Source organism: Lates calcarifer, linkage group LG8 (genome assembly GCF_001640805.2).
Source record: "Lates calcarifer isolate ASB-BC8 linkage group LG8, TLL_Latcal_v3, whole genome shotgun sequence".
Classification (NCBI taxonomy): Eukaryota; Metazoa; Chordata; class Actinopteri; family Centropomidae; genus Lates; species Lates calcarifer.
This window is the reverse complement of record NC_066840.1, coordinates 7,130,030-7,145,925: the sequence shown is the minus strand read 5'-3', so window position 1 is coordinate 7,145,925 and position 15,896 is coordinate 7,130,030. Positions and strand designations below refer to the sequence as shown.

Here is a 15,896-nt window from a genome sequence, read left to right as displayed (position 1 = left end):
AGGAAGATTATGTGCTAGGATAAGATGGAGCTGCATACCTGTGTGTGTGTGTGTGTGTGTGTGTGTGTACGCGTGTGCATCCTGTGAAGCTTTCTCTAAACAAAGTGGCTTGATAAAGATGCTAAATGATTTGCTTCTGTGGAATTTATTGGGATGTCATCTAACAAATATCTAACATCTACCTGCGCTTTACTCCTCTACTCTCTTTCCGTGCTCATCTCTCTGTCCCGTCCTATCCTCTGCCCTCTCCTCCTGTGCCTCCTCCTCCCCCCTCTCATATCTCTTCCCACCACTCGCGCTCTGCTCCTGTAGCTCTGATATTTATAATGAATGGTGTTCTCTATGTGGGGCCTGAATTTGTGTGGTGGAGCCAAGGGAGCACCACCTGAGTGATGATTCTGTCTACCCAAGTCTCTCTCTTTCTACCTCTCTCTCTCTCCCTCTCTCTCTCCCTCACACACACACACACACACACACACACACACGCCTGACCTGCTGGGAACACAGGGTCTTGCTGTATCAGGCCTCTGTGGCAGGGGCAATTAGAAAGGTCCAGACGGAGCACAAGCTCTCTTCTCATACTGTCCCCATTAGAGAGGGAGAGACAGGCAGTGAGGAAAGACAGGGAGAGGACACACATTAACACACTGTCTCTCTCTCTCTCTCTCTCACACACACACACACACACACACACACACACACACAGTGGCCATACAGTAACCTTACGCGGCCTTGGCCTTCCTAAGGTGACTTGGTGGCTCAGCTCAAGCACACAGAGAAGCACTTATAGCATTACAATTAGCCCATTTTCCTTCACTGTGTTTCAACCTGTTCAACAGACTTCTTAGGGAGTGTCCAAGACATGTGTCCAGCCATCATGTTGGTGTCCCTCAAGCCCACTGTCAAACACTAAAACTGGGCCAGACTTGGATGCAGCAGTGTCCGATCTGTCCAGCCAGGACCTCTGTGCCGAGATGACGACACAATGATCGATGCTCTAAATGCTGCAGAACTTGCCACACAATTTGAGGTGCTGAAATTGGACTGAGAGTTACTGAATGATGTGTTTATGTGTGCGTACTACCAGAGTTTTTGCACAGGAAGCACACATGATGATGCCAAGGACGTGGTGGCCTCACTGGCAATACAGTATGTACGTCACGGCTATGTGTGTGTGTGTGCAAGTGTCAGAACCTGATGGGTGGCAGAGGGCTCATCCTTGACCAGAGACGTGCACAGAGACCAGTTCTCTCTCCACGTCACCTTTGTCTCCACACTGAATTATCCATTGGGCCAAGTGTGGTAATCAAGCTGCTCCTGCAAGCCTTATTACAATGTTGGTCATTTAGCCTATTAGCAATGCTCTTACCTCATTTCTTGGTCAACTCCAATTGCATGGAAAACGGAGCAGTCAGCATGTTAAATGGGCTCATGGAAGGCTGGGTGAATTAAGGGCCATAAAGCAACGGCAGCTGATACAGCACAAGCAGGCTCGCGGAGAGACGCTGTAAACCTCAGGGCACATAGTCGGTGCTGGGTCACTGGAGGACTCTGGAGTGATGAGCTCATGATCATGAAAACTAATATTTAAAGAGGGGACAAAGGAGGACACAGAGTTACACTGTATATTTACAAATAGGCCGAGCATTAGGGAAATTATATAGCTGCTAGTACACCAGTCAAGTGTAATTTAGAGCTGAAAAGTTAAAATGGACAGATCAGACAAACACATTTCTGAGGCAGAATCATTTGTGTATGAGTCAGATGGTCTCACCTGTACACAGCTTTCAAGAGAACATGGGTAGGGGGAGAAATGGCAGAAAAAAAAAACATTAACACATGTTTCTTTAATCCAAAAAGACATGATGACTTTGAGCTATTATTGTAGGAGTTAGTGAAGTACTGTGTGATGCTGCCCCCCTGTGGCTGATTGTCATGCTAACACAGCAAAAGCCACATCCAGACCGACGCAGCAGGTTACAGTGCAAAAGTGTTGTGTTGCTAGACAGGTGAGAAGCGTAACTGTACAAGGCAACCTTGGAGTTGGAGATACAAAACTTCCAGCAGCACTGGAAGAAATATTCTGTCAGGGGAGTGAAGGTTTCTCACTAAACTGAGACTGGACAATAATCAAAACTGTACAATAGTAAAATGTAACAGCAGCCTGCTGAGTGGAGCCTTGTGCATGTTGTTCAAGCAAAAATATAGAAACAAAATTTTAGTTCAATCAAAAGATTTCAGAAGAAAGTGAAACTGGTTTATGCCATTAAAGCAATTTAAAGGATTATTCCATAGATTTCACACATAAAGGTCAGTTACTCATCATGGCTGGTGCTTCATGGGTAGTCTGTAAAAACAGTTGTATAACATCCTCTGTTATACATTTGCCAGAGAATAGTCCAATAGTAATAAAGAATAATAGCATATTGCTTGAGTGATGACAATCCTTCATAAATGTGGGGAGACAGCGAGAGAGAGATGGGGAGCAACATGTGGGAAAAATCCTCGACTGGGGAAACCTGCAGTTCATTGTAGGCGCATTAAAACCATTGGTCAAGATTCAGTGTCAAGATTCAACAGTGTTACAAACAGGGGATGTGGAGTTTAACAGATAAGGCATTTTACAGGCAGATAAAATCTAAGAAAAGATGCTGCTGAGTTGCATTATGGGAACTGTATGATCCAGTGTTTTTGGAGCTTGACTTACACCAGGGCCTCTGCAGCTTCAATTTTAATCATTAAAAATGTCTCTTGTGAGTCCTTGTTGCACATCCAGTCCACATATGTCAACATAGCACAACCTGTCCCTTAAAATCCATTCATCAGCTCATGAGCTACAAAACAGCAATATCTTACTACTGAGCTCATACATCAGCTGTAGAGGGCTGTAGACAAAACTAAATCAGATCCATCCTCTTATGTCCCCCGGGGGCCCTAACATCACCTTGAACTCAGCAGAGGACTATGTGAAGCCCTGCCAAGCCTATGAACATGACCTGGGGAGTGTGTGTGAGGGTTGTGGGAGGTGGGGGAGGGAGGAGGGAGAGGATGGAGGGTAGATGAAGGGGATGCTGCTCCCTCCATCACAGACAAGACAAATGATGCACAGACAGATGGCACTCGACATCGCTGCCATATTCAGTGCAGTTTCCAGTTACAATAAACCCGACTCCAGATCAGCGGATGCTCGTGGCTGCAGTCATGTCACGCAATAACTGATACATTGTGCTGACCAGCGAATGATCTCTGCCGCAGCAGAATCTCCACTGTTTTCATTTTCCCAACAACACACCACATTTTTATCATAATCAATGAAGTAAATGGTCAAAACTAAAGTCGGAGTGTGTTCCTGCAGCAGCCACATGGTGGTGGTGTAACTCAAAAAGGGGAGCAGTGGAGAGGATTCAGGGGGCAAGGGGCCAGAGATTTAACTCATCAGCCAGTAAACCACATCAGTCAACGTCCTGTTACTAATATTATGTGAAACATCCAGGGTGCAGCAGAGATGGAGACGCAGCGTGAGAGCGCAGTTGCCAAGACCTGACCTTGGACCAGAAGCAAATTTGACTGTATCACCCATTAACTGATACACGGGGAGGGGGGGGGGGGCACTGGGAAATAAAATATATAAAGAACTCTTGAGAAGAAAGATGGAAAAACAGGTGGTGATATGAATTTAAACTGTATCAGGCTACAGATCTGCTGGGTCACACCAGAGCTGTGACGTCTGATATTTTGATGCGACCATACTCGGAATCAGTTCAAGGTTCATCTGTAATTTGAAGCTTAATGAGATCGAAACTATTTTAATTTCAGGTCCAGCCATTCTTTATGGTAAGTTAATCTGCAAAAAGTTGGAAACACTTATTCTGTTAAAATGTTTAACTTTATATTAATAGGATGATGAGATGAGAATTGTGTTGGGTTTTCAGTGATTCACCAGATTCCTCATAGAAATGTACAGTATCAAAAATATTCAGATAAATGTAAATATTGAATGAATTTAATTTCAAAGTGCAACAATTTTTATTCCTATTTTCTTTTATGTGGATGCTGCATGTCACCATAGTTCCCATTTGGCATAGAAAATGTTCAGTCTGGAGCATTGTACTGGTTGACAAGATTATATATAAGTATATGTGAGACTGATGGACATTGCTGGATCGTAGATTTGCAGTCCTGTGTGATTTCATCTCTCATTTAGTGTAGCAGTGAAACAGTGTTGTGTCACATTGTTATATGATTGATATTCTTCTTTTTGGCCCATTACACTATTTTAAAAAGTTTCAATTGATCCAAAAATTTAATGGCTAGAAAATATTATGTAAATTTCAGAATCAAATGAAATACAAATTTATTATCCAACAGAGTAGAGAGCTGTCTTTTAAAACTTTCTGGAGTAACCATAAATGGTCAAGAAACAGTGGTATTTTCTCCCATTTGGATTATTTTCCTTTTAAGAAAACCTCTCATCAGAAAGCAGCAGCCAGAATCTTGATATATCCAAACAGAGCACATCACTGCTCTCAGTTGTTGCCAATGAAGTTTACAGTTTTTGCAGATCTCAACATAACAGATCTTGTGACTCTGTATGAACCGGGGTGTGTTGTGAAACCTTCTAACAGGCCCTCCTGACTGTCCCTGGAGTGGGAGTCTGTCAGGTCACTGTGTGTTCACCGTTTCTCCATCTTAACTCGTCAAAGAAAAATGTTCCATTGAATGAATTTCACTTTATTCTAATGTTTTACACATTATTATCTTTTCACATGCATGTATATACATACATATATAGTATTTGGATGTGTATGTATATGTATATATGTACATTGGAGTTTAAAAAATACATTTATGTGTGCATATAGATTTGTATATGTTTATGTATATATACTGCTAAATATGTATGTGAATATTAACATTTCACTATATATATCAGGCTTCTCTTCTAGTGCATTTAACATTGTGTTTGTTATTTTATCAAGGGGTTTCTTCTTTTTTTCTTTATTTCAGTTTCTCAACAATGTCTCAGGGATTGAAAGTAATTATTGTACATTTACTCATGTATCATACTACTATCCAGTAACTTTTTGAGGACGGTGCTGAGCAACAATGTTTGATTTTTTTACTCACTAAATTTCAAATTCACTACAGATGAGGTCAGTTACTTTGCAATTTAGAATTACATAATTACATATAATAGATATTATTAAATATGAGGTTTAAACAAGCTAATAGTTAAAGTTACACCAGCTGAAGGATCTAAAAACGTTAACATACTCACTACATATATTCAGTAATAGTGCATCCATGATTCAACAAGATGCCATTCCTTAGTATGATACTTCAACGTTTTACAAAATATTTTTTGTCTTCTTTTGCAAATACTGAGTTTTTAATTCTGTACAAAGTTTTAGACAGATTTACTTTGCTCACCACTGCAACGCTCTGACATTTTCTTTTCCAACAGGGACTGAGGCGAACTAGCATTTTGTGGAGAAAGGGTAAAACGTATGTCATTCTTAACAGGATTATATCTTAATGAGCCTGTTAAATCCTCATTAGTCTAATTACCAAACAGTTAATGGATCTAAATCGCCCATGGGCCTCCGGGACAGAGAATACCAGCGGCGTCGTGCTCTACCAGGAACGTTTAGACAAGACACAAAAATTTTAATTTTGCTCTCTCTCTCTCTCTCTCTCTCTCTCTCTCTCTCCTCTCTCTCTCTCTCTCACACACACACACACACACACTGGCGCGCGCGGAGAGGCTCCCCACGACACGCAGCCCTCAAAATACCCACACGTTCGTGCAGCGGAAGTTTTTAAGCAACCTTATCTGAAGCTTTATCTGAGTTGGAGATGTGCTGCAGAAAGACAGGTCAAAGGGGACTGCAGGGCTGCTGCTGCAGGACGAAGCATTAGGGATATGAAACACATACCAGACCTGTCATGTTCAATTTACAGTTGACACAATAGTTTACTATCCAGTAAGAGTGAAGACGTATTCTATTCGGTGGATAATCCATGAGGCAGCCTACAGTTTGTTTTATTTCTAATTAAAGACAGAAAACCGAGAAAACTGCTATTTCACCAAAACATTACACTCAGTCTGCGCGAGGCCAGTGGAAATCAATCATGATGAAAACATTTTCCCGTGTCTTCTGCCCCCACCCCCCCACCCCCGTGCGTTTACTTTATTTCGCCAATTATTACAGCAAGAGCCGGGCCAGTGTTGACTCTTCAGTGCGCCTGAGAAAGATTTTACGGCCATTCATCAGCTGGCGAGGCGCACAAATAGTCTTTAAAACTATAAACACCATCGCCGGGTCGGAGACAGGGGGACCCATTTACCCCGTGGCTGCGCTAAACGCTGAAGATAAAACAAACGATAATACTGTCTGTCTCCTGTGACCGTCTCCACAGGCATTAAATAGCAGGTTTAGTGCCAACCGCGCGGGGGGGGAAAAAACACATGCAGGGCCATGCGTCATGACGCACAGTTGTCTCCGTTTTTACTGCTGCACGGTGAAATGATTTACACATTGTTATTGTGATCTATGTATATGCTGATTGTGCGCTTAATTGACATCATCTCATTAGACTGAAGAGCGCACAGCTGGAGCTGATGTGTGGAGAGGAACCTGAAGATGATTGCCTGTCTTGGAACTGAACAAAAAGTCAGAAAGACTGCGAAATCAAAAAGCTTAAGGGCGATAAAACGGGGCTGTTTTACTGGTTAAAACTTGGGTGTCATATGTGACACTTCTTTAGGATAACCTGGCCTGCAGCGTGGGTGGGAACGTGTGTGTGTCTGTGTGTGTGAGCAGGTTTGTTGTCGTCTGTTATCACGTCCTGATAAGGCAGACAGTGGCTCCAGAATCTCTTGGGAGGCAGACAGCAGAGTGTGTCGCTCCTGGTTTCAGGTTCTGTGCTCTGGGACCCAACCTGTCGTCTGCTCAGTTTCCCGTCGGAAGGCGGGGGGGGGGGGGGGGCACACAAACCAACACATGCACGCGCACGATCGACATTATCAGACTCACAGAACCCCTGTTAATTCCCCCAGGTTAAACCTAAATAAAGCAAGTTGAGCTCCTCAGTTGTTATTACAGAGTTTTGATGTACACTCAGTTGGATAAATTATTTCTCTCGGTACTTGAAGATGCGTGTAAACATTCGGCCAAATACTGGGTGTGTAGAATGAACCGGAAACGCGTTTAAATTGTGCGTAGTGATGAACTACACATGAGAAAAAATATCCATCTAACTAGGTATTTATAATTTCTCTTAATTCAAATATAGCTACTGCAAACTAAGACACGTGTCTCCATTAAAGCCACAGAAAATCACTGATATATTTTAAATAATACGATGGAGGCCGGTTGGGTGTTTTTGCACTGGGTGAACACATATAGGCCTATAAGTAACATCAGGCCTAACATGTACCAGACATCACTTTACGTCATGAAGTGGGAGTACCAGTGGCTCCATACAGAGGGTCCCACTGGCTCCCTCCCTCCCTCCCTCCGGGTGACGCAGGGAGGAGAGGGAGGCCAAGAAAAAAAGTTTGGAGACAGAGTTGACATTCAAAATGCACACTTCACTCAAGATCAGCCTGGTATACCAAACTAATACTTAAATCCAGTAAATATTGCCTGGAAGGAGAGGGAGTTTGTTGACGTCTTCTCATTGCTTCCATATGACAGGTTAATAGGTTTTCTTTCTTTCTTTCTTTCTTTTTTTTTTTTCTTGGCAATGTTTCCCAGTCCCAGCACGTCCACTCCCTTCTCTGTTAAGGACATATTAAACTTGGAGCAGAGTCACGAAGTTATGGTGTCTTCTCTGGACGTTTCTTCTCGTATGGACTGTTGCACCGTGCCGACCTCCACCTCCTCCTCCTCCTCCTCGTCATCATCATCCTCCTCTTCCTCCTCCTGCATGCTGGCCCGACTGAAGCAGGAGCCTCTGCGGGACATGTCGTCCGCCGCCGCCGCCTCGCTGTTTGGAGAAGACCCCCACGAGTCCAGAACAGGCAGAGGCAATGCCCTCAGCTTTGCCACCGCCTTTTATGGGAAATCTCTCATAGAGATGGATATAGTTAAGGATGGGAAATCAGACGCGTTTGAGGGGAAACGCAGAAAAGGTGAGTTAATGGGATGATTTTTTTTTAATCCTGTAGGCCTGTGATTACAGGCCTACACACTCATGTTCTGTCAGGTGTGCAACTGATACTCTAAACTCAACTAAAGCAGCAAACTCTGATTGGAAACTTTTTTCTTCTTCTTCTGGATACAAGCTTTTAAACCGTATTTTAAGTGTTAAGCCAAAATAAAAGTTTAGTTGATGCTCAGCATTGTCTTGTAGGCCTGTTAGACTATTTAAGATTTAAAGCATATTTATAAGAAATGAATGTCAGTACTACAAAAACTGCACTTGAATATTTAACATTGATTACATCGAGTTATTTGTTTGCTGGTCTCTAATGTTACATATTTGTAAATTGTATGTATTTTTTTTCCAGAGCTTACACTGAAAGCATCATGGCTGGCTATGGGAATTACCTGAAGCACAAAACTTAACAGAATTGACACTATAGCCTATCAATGCTATGGCTATTATATATATATATATATATATATATATATATATATATATATATATATATATATATATATATATATATATAACATAATAGCCATATAATATCATATAATTATTGTTAGAATTATCATCATCATCAATATTCATTATTCACATCACTCCTGTTATTATTGGTGCATTTAGTAGCAGCAAAATAGCTTCATAAGAGTCTCCAAAAATAAATGTCCCTCTGATAAGAAGTCACATTTGCTTCATGATTTTCTTTCTGTCTGGTTTAATCAGAGGAGTTCAGTCGTCCTGTCGAGCATGCGGAGGACATCAAAACCGAGGATACGGATCGACCCAAGCCCCGGAGGCGCAGGAAGCCGCGGGTCCTCTTCTCCCAGGCGCAGGTGTACGAGCTGGAGCGCCGCTTCAAGCAGCAGAGGTACCTTTCCGCCCCGGAGAGAGACCACCTGGCCGGGGTGCTCAAACTCACCCCGACCCAGGTGAAGATCTGGTTCCAGAACAGGAGGTACAAGTGCAAGAGGCAGAGGCAGGACCAGAGCCTGGAGATGGTATCTCTGCCGCCGCCCAGGAGGGTGTCGGTGCCGGTGCTGGTGCGGGACGGGAAGCCTTGCCTGGCGGCAGACACGGCGGCCTACAACCCCTCCTACAGCATGGGTCACATCAACCATTTCGCTTATAACAACTACCCAGCTTTCAGTAACTACACCAGCCCCGGCTGCAACACGAACTATGCGTGTAACTATCCTGCAGCCACGATGCAAACTATGCAAGGATCCTCCAACAACGGGAACTACATGAACTTTGGGGTGGGAGACCTGAATAATGTGCAGAACACATTCTCCTCCAGTAATGGGGTGTCCTCATTACATGGCATTAGGACATGGTGAACAAGGGACAGTATATCAAATAGTCATGTCACCTACACAGTTTAACGGGATTATTTTCTGACTGCATGCATTTTTATAGGCATTGCGAAGTTTATGTAACTTCTCTTATATTTAATAACTTACTATTGCTAGTTTTTCGTTTTTGTTTTCAGCACCAGTTTTTTGTCTGAATAGATACATTTTCATTTATTTTCGTGACATTAGCGCACAGACGTGTAATTTGAGAGAAATGAAAAATCAAGTTGCGACAACAGTTCTTTACATGTTTTGTTAAAGTTTAAATTTGTCCCACCACTAATTGTTTTTCTCCCAATTTTATTTCCTACAGAAATCAGACATTAAAAATAAAATACTACCTAAATAGTAACAATTTCGGCTAAATAATATAGGCGATATCATTTATTATTGTTATTATTATTATCATTATTATTATTCCTTCATTGTTACTTTTAATTTGAAATTGGCTCTGGCTATTCCTATATCATTAAAAAAAATACACTCAGAAAAACAGCATTAGAAAACCATTAAACCTACAGTGGCCTATATAAATAATATGCAATAGTGAACTATAATAATGACAATATATAATCCATGCCTCTGAGTCTCCTAATGGTTGAGATAGACCCACATAAAGGAGCCTATAACATCAGTAAAACCATCATATGGTTTGTGTCTGGTTAAAATGTTCAAGTGGCTGTTAGGAAGCTTCCTTCAATAATCTCAAACAGGGTTAAAAGGTTGTTAAAAGTTTACACTTTTTACAACCCGCTGTCAGCCACAGTACACTCTACACGTGTTTAAAAGTTGCTGGGACAGAGTCGGCTGTGAGCCATGACCTTGACTTGTATTAACAGTTTAAAATCAGGTTCTGATCATGAAGCGCTTTTACTAATTCTGTGGTATGTAAAAATTCTCATTTACATGCACTGAATTGTGCATATAAGGCGTTTATACACAGATTTAATCTGTGAAAAGCCGTCCTGAGAGTCACCAGCCTTTTCTCTGTACTTGTAAATATCAGGACATTCAAGATGTTTGCTGATCAAAGATATTTATCTATTTTTGGACAGTACAGTTGATTATTAAAAGTTATCTTTTTTTGAAACCTTGCTGAGTCATTATTGTGTTTCATTTGAGAAATTGCAATAGTCTAAGTTTAACTGGACTCACGCTCAGCAGTAAAATATGTAGAATACAAAATATACATTTAATGTAATTAAATACTAACTGAACAAAGCTGTGCCCAGCATGAAAGTGGAGTTGCTGAGATTCCTGTTAGTGGTTTGGCTCCTCTTTATACCATCGGTTTGGTGCCGTGTGCACTCCCCTGAGACCTCAGCCCACTTGTCCAGATACAAACCCAAACACTTGATTGACACTATCATGGTGCTAAATGCAAGAATAGTCCAATTTGCTTGACAGAGAGCCAGAGGCCTCATCTAAGTGCGCAGTTATATGAACAGACTAGAAACGGGCTCTGCCCAACTGCCACCACTTTACACGAGTAAGAGATGCTTAGGCATCTCTCAGGACTCTCCACACACACTCTGTTGTCTTCTATCTCATTTTTAACAACACACACCCACAAACACACATGTGATGCACATGTCAAACATCAAGCCAGAGGACTCTGTGTTTATTGATGATCAATACTGATAGCATTTACATATATTTAAATAAATGGCAATGCCGGGCCATTGCAGAAAGGGTAGCAAGGTCATGTAGCTCCTCTGGCCACCCTCTCCTCTGAGGTGTTGAAAAGGCAATGTCAGATAACAGCGCCACACAAACCTAAAAATATCCCCCCTCAACCTCCACCCACACTGGAAAGGGAGAGGGAAACGGGTCGGAATAATCTGCTTTTCCGGGTCTTATCTGAAGAAAGGCAGGGATGCATGCTGCTCTATCTCTGCCAGTGTGATGACTGCCACTGCTTTTCTGAGCTTTTCTGCTGCGCTGCAGACCAGAGACAGGCTAACGCGGGCAGAGACGGACAAGAGTGTGCCGATTCTTACACTTGAATAAAGGTTTTTTTTTGGTTTGCATGCCAGCTGAATAAAACATAGGCACAGTTTCAAGTGCACATACACGGTGCCATTCTGCTTAGTGAAAACAGCGAGTGAGTGCAGATGTGCTTGTGCTGTATTAAAGTTAAAAATCATCTAAATATTTCTATTCTCAAAAATAGCATCAGCTCATCATAATGTAATAATAAATTATACCTTACAATAATTACACAGTATTTCATTATAAATAAAATAAGAATTACGTAAAAGGCTTGTGCATGATTTGCACAATGATGTTATGATATCAGATGAAAAAACAGTGGTTTGGTTTAAACATAAGTTACTGAGGAACATATGAAAAGAAGCTTCTTTTGTGTTACACAAACCTATCCAACATTTTTTGTGCCATTTTTTTCCTAATTGGCAATACTGTTTTCAAACTATTCATGCCAGTAAAAGCATGTTGAACTGATATGAACAGCGGCACTAGTTTGTGATAATCAAATTCGATTTTTACTGAAATTCTATGTAGACATTACCAGCATTCATGACTAAATCTGAAGCAAACTGGTCCAGGAAATACCATTTTTTGGTAACCTCTGCGTCATCGGTAATTATGAAATTAAAACTGAGCTGGATGCTTCACAGGAATGTGTAAAAGAAAAGATTTCTATGGGCTGTCTGTCCTTCCATGTCTGACCTGACCTAAAGCAATGCACGGCATTACTGTCTCACTAACTGAAGACGGACTTCAACCTGTGCATGAGTTCACACTCATTAATGAATGATTCACTTTGATTGATGAAAAAAACTCTGTTCAGTAAATAAAACACTGCATGGAGCGATAGGTGCGGAGGTTTATCTTCCTCTTTGTGGACAATATTTCACCCTCAGCAGCGTCACGGTTCGGTCGAGTGAGCAGACCACATTCCACTGAGCAGACACTAATGTATAGCGTGTGTGTAATATGATCCGCAGCATTCACAATTGTTTAAATCATTTGCGCTGACTGTGGAAAGTACTGTGTGTGGTTATGGGAGGGGGGGCTCCTCAGAGGTACCTGGTTTACAGGAAGGGGAAGAGTCTCTTCTTAAGGATGTAGAGAACTGTGGCGAGGAAGAGAGCCAACGCCAGGAAGATGAGGAGTTTATCAGTCAGCTCCCTGCGGTTGTACTTGGTGATGAGTTTTCTCCCGAGCTGGATGGTCCCAGTCATGGTCTTAAATTCCTCGTTGGTCTCCTGGATTGTCCTTGAGGAGGTTGCTTCGAACAGAGGAGAAAACTGTTTTAAACACAAAGCCTTTTCTTGACAGGCGGGTGGAGGTTTCACACATTATTAATATCAATAGATATTCATGTCAGATGGTGTGCATTAAATCAGGCTGACCTCTAATGCAGGGTAATTAGGAATTCTGATAAAACACTCCCTACTTTAAGCGTCTCCCTCACTAACCTAGTGACGTCATAGTCTCCTCGCTCTGCTGAACCTGCTGGGCCATCATCCGGCTGATGCTCATGAGATTTTCTGTAATGTCGCTGGTTGTCTGGGCCAGGCCCTCTTTGGTCATCTTCCTGAGAGAGAGAGATACACAAAATGAGATGTTATTTCTACACACTAGATGTCCTCGCACTAATTACACGTATCCCCAATGTGACAAATTCTAAATACAACACTGGCAACATTTTGCATGTTGTTTAAAGATACTCTGTTTCTAACCATTAGGTCACACTGTCAGCTCACCTCTGTCTCACAGTGCTATCGGCTCCATTAAGAAGTGCCTGCTTTTCCATATTGTCTATGGACAGTTTGCTGGCAAGGTTGGCTTTCCTCCAAACTGTTTGGTTACTGTGGAATATACAAAAAAAAAAAAACAAGTTGTTGATAAATTATTCAACATTTCACTGACATTCAGAATTCAGGAAATGGAAGGACATTACCTCAGCATCTGTTTCCTGTGTCCTTCTACCTGACTGATCAAAGCCTGCTTGTCTGACTCTTTGTCTTGCTCCATCGCCATCTGCTCTAAATCCTGTCAAAGGGATAAAATAGCACATGGAAAGGTGACAAAATTTAAAATGATTAAACATATATTTAACATATTATGTCATCAATCACTGTAAAATCAGTAAACTGGGGAGAGTTGCTTAAAATGATGGTGTGGAGAGAGCGTAGCATCGTCTTTCCGGATTTCGCAGTACATCAGTGAAGCACCACTCCCACACATCTATTCTCATATAAGAACTGCACTGTGGGGACAATAAACCTCGGACTACCCTCTTGCGACACCATACATTCTGGATGGCTGCAGATCCAAAAAAGACTGATCCCAAAAGTCTTAACATGGGCTTTTACAAAAGCTTTGGCTTCAGCAGTGGCCTTCTGCGTGGACAATAACCACTCATTCCACCTCTATGCAGGGTGTGTCTTATTCCATAAGATGAAACAGTGCCTCCAGTTTGGCTTTCCACAGCTATGACTAGCTCTGAGGTACTTAGTTCACATTTCCCTCTCAGTTTGGGGAGCTCATGACAAGTCCATACTTTCTACATTTCTGTATAACTGTGATCTGACTTAACTAACAGTGATTTGCTAATCCTCTCGTACCCTTGTTTCCTTTTGCACAATGAAATAATTTTCTTTCTCCGGTCTCCTAACAGTTCATGTTGAGTAAGTCTGAGACTGATTCGATAGGTTAAATCAACCAACTACACCTGCTTGAGTGTGATGGTTCAACTGACTCATCTGCTGATCAACTGCCCTTAACATGCCCCAGAAAATGTTTTAATAAGTTTTATTTTGTCACTTTCAGGAAGGTGTACTAATTTTTGTAACATGGTCTTGTATCATTTCGATCACAAAATCACATTTTCCTGTTCAGTATTGACATGTTAGATTGGTAATTGATACACTGCTGAAATATTACACCATATAAGAGCCCAAGATGTTGTAAAGAGAAATCTGAATTATTTAGGTTACAGAGGGGTGTACTCATTTATGCTGTGTCATTATCATGATACACGTACATGCCTAGAGAGGTATTAACAAATAGTGTTTCTTACCTGAATCCGCAGTCTGAGATTGTGGAAACTCTTCTTCACATCTGCGTTCAGTTCTGTCAGCTTGCTTTGAGGACCTGTGCACTCGGTGATATCCTGGTGACATGTTGAAACAAGAATGAGAGATATAAAGTACACGCCTCCTGCATCACTGTTAGCTGAAGCTAATATGTTGCACTCATTTGAGAGGACAAGGAAACAGAGCTGGACGAGAAGTGTTCTGTTGCTCTCTCAGGACAAAGAATGAGAGGGATTAAAGTGCTTTAGAGTGAGTCTGTTCTAGTTTCTGAATCATCACCCACATCTCTGATTTATTCAGTGATTCAAACTGAACACTCAATAATGATGTGCAATGAAATGGCAATATAGTCATAGATTAATAGCTATTAGACAGCTGTGAAAGATTACATTAATTATTAAGTCATCTGATTATCTGTCAGGACTGTTTAATTATGAGTTATTTTCAAAAATAAAGATGCTAATATCTTGCCCTGCAAATGTCTAAATCAAAAACTCAAAGATTTTCAGTTTACAATGATGTACAGAGAACAGATGAACAGAAAAGAACAAATCATCACATCTGAGAAACTGAAGGCAGTAAATGTTGGACTGGAGCTTCTTCATGATATTAGACTGTTAATGATTAATCGCTTCTGAAATAGTTGTTCATTACAAATGTGCTCAAAGACAAGGTGTACAGACACACACAAAAAACTGTAGGGCCATATGTGCTGATCTAAGAGAGCTCGGTGAATGGGTGGTTTGATTTAAAGCACATTGAAACATTTCAAGGTGAAAATCAGTTTCGGTTTTTCTCCCTAACTGAATGAGCTAACGTTGTCTTTAAGCTAATTTAGCACACTGGTCGTTTATTCCCCATCTCATTACATCCCCTGAACTTGCTGGTTGGCAAATTTAACAAGTTATTTTGACGTAAAGAAATACGTTAGAGTACTTTAACTTCACCGGTAGCTCGTGTTGCTGCTCGGACCGTCGGTATACCGGCGGGAGATGCTCTCAGACTAAAAACACGTTTCTCCTTATTGACAAAGTCAAATACTCACGTTGTAACGTAGCACTAACTATTCTTACCACATAAATATTCGCACCTGGATGAGAGCTTTGATTTCCAAGTCATATTTGAGTATTTCTTGTTCACATATTCGGACGTGGACATCTGAGGACGCCATGTTGCCAACGTAGTCGGCTCAAGCTACGGAAAGCAGGAAGCCTGATTTTGAGCCACGGCCACAGTCTACGGCTGCAACTGTCAAACTCTACCGTACATCCAAATTCAGTATATTTCATACTGTACTTAAAAAACTGTACTTACATTAAAAAAA

At 41.5% G+C, this 15,896-nt stretch overlaps 2 protein-coding genes across 3 annotated transcripts in view; one reads left to right on the top strand and one right to left on the bottom strand.

Moving 5' to 3' along the window:
• nkx2.5 (NK2 homeobox 5) overlaps window positions 1–10,998 on the top strand; it is a 29,884-nt gene extending 18,886 nt beyond the window's left edge. Inside the window, exons 2-3 of one of the 2 annotated variants that reach the window (XM_051072201.1) lie at window positions 7,761–8,137; window positions 8,878–10,998. In XM_051072201.1, coding sequence (XP_050928158.1) covers window positions 7,825–8,137; window positions 8,878–9,491 — 927 coding nt within the window. In that variant the 5' untranslated portion in view covers window positions 7,761–7,824 and the 3' untranslated portion in view covers window positions 9,492–10,998. Of the gene's footprint in view, window positions 1–5,716; window positions 8,138–8,877 lie in introns of those variants that run through there. The other variant, XM_018675530.2, reaches the window with a different exon arrangement.
• Window positions 10,999–11,099: 101 nt separating this feature from the next.
• bnip1a (BCL2 interacting protein 1a) lies at window positions 11,100–15,785 on the bottom strand. The gene is made up of 6 exons (XM_018675531.2): window positions 15,663–15,785; window positions 14,557–14,649; window positions 13,435–13,526; window positions 13,238–13,342; window positions 12,950–13,068; window positions 11,100–12,759 (listed from the first exon to the last, which is right to left on the bottom strand). The coding sequence occupies exons 1-6, from the start codon at window positions 15,741–15,743 to the stop codon at window positions 12,563–12,565; spliced, it is 687 nt and encodes a 228-aa protein (XP_018531047.1). The 5' UTR covers window positions 15,744–15,785; the 3' UTR covers window positions 11,100–12,562.
• Window positions 15,786–15,896: the final 111 nt, after the last annotated feature.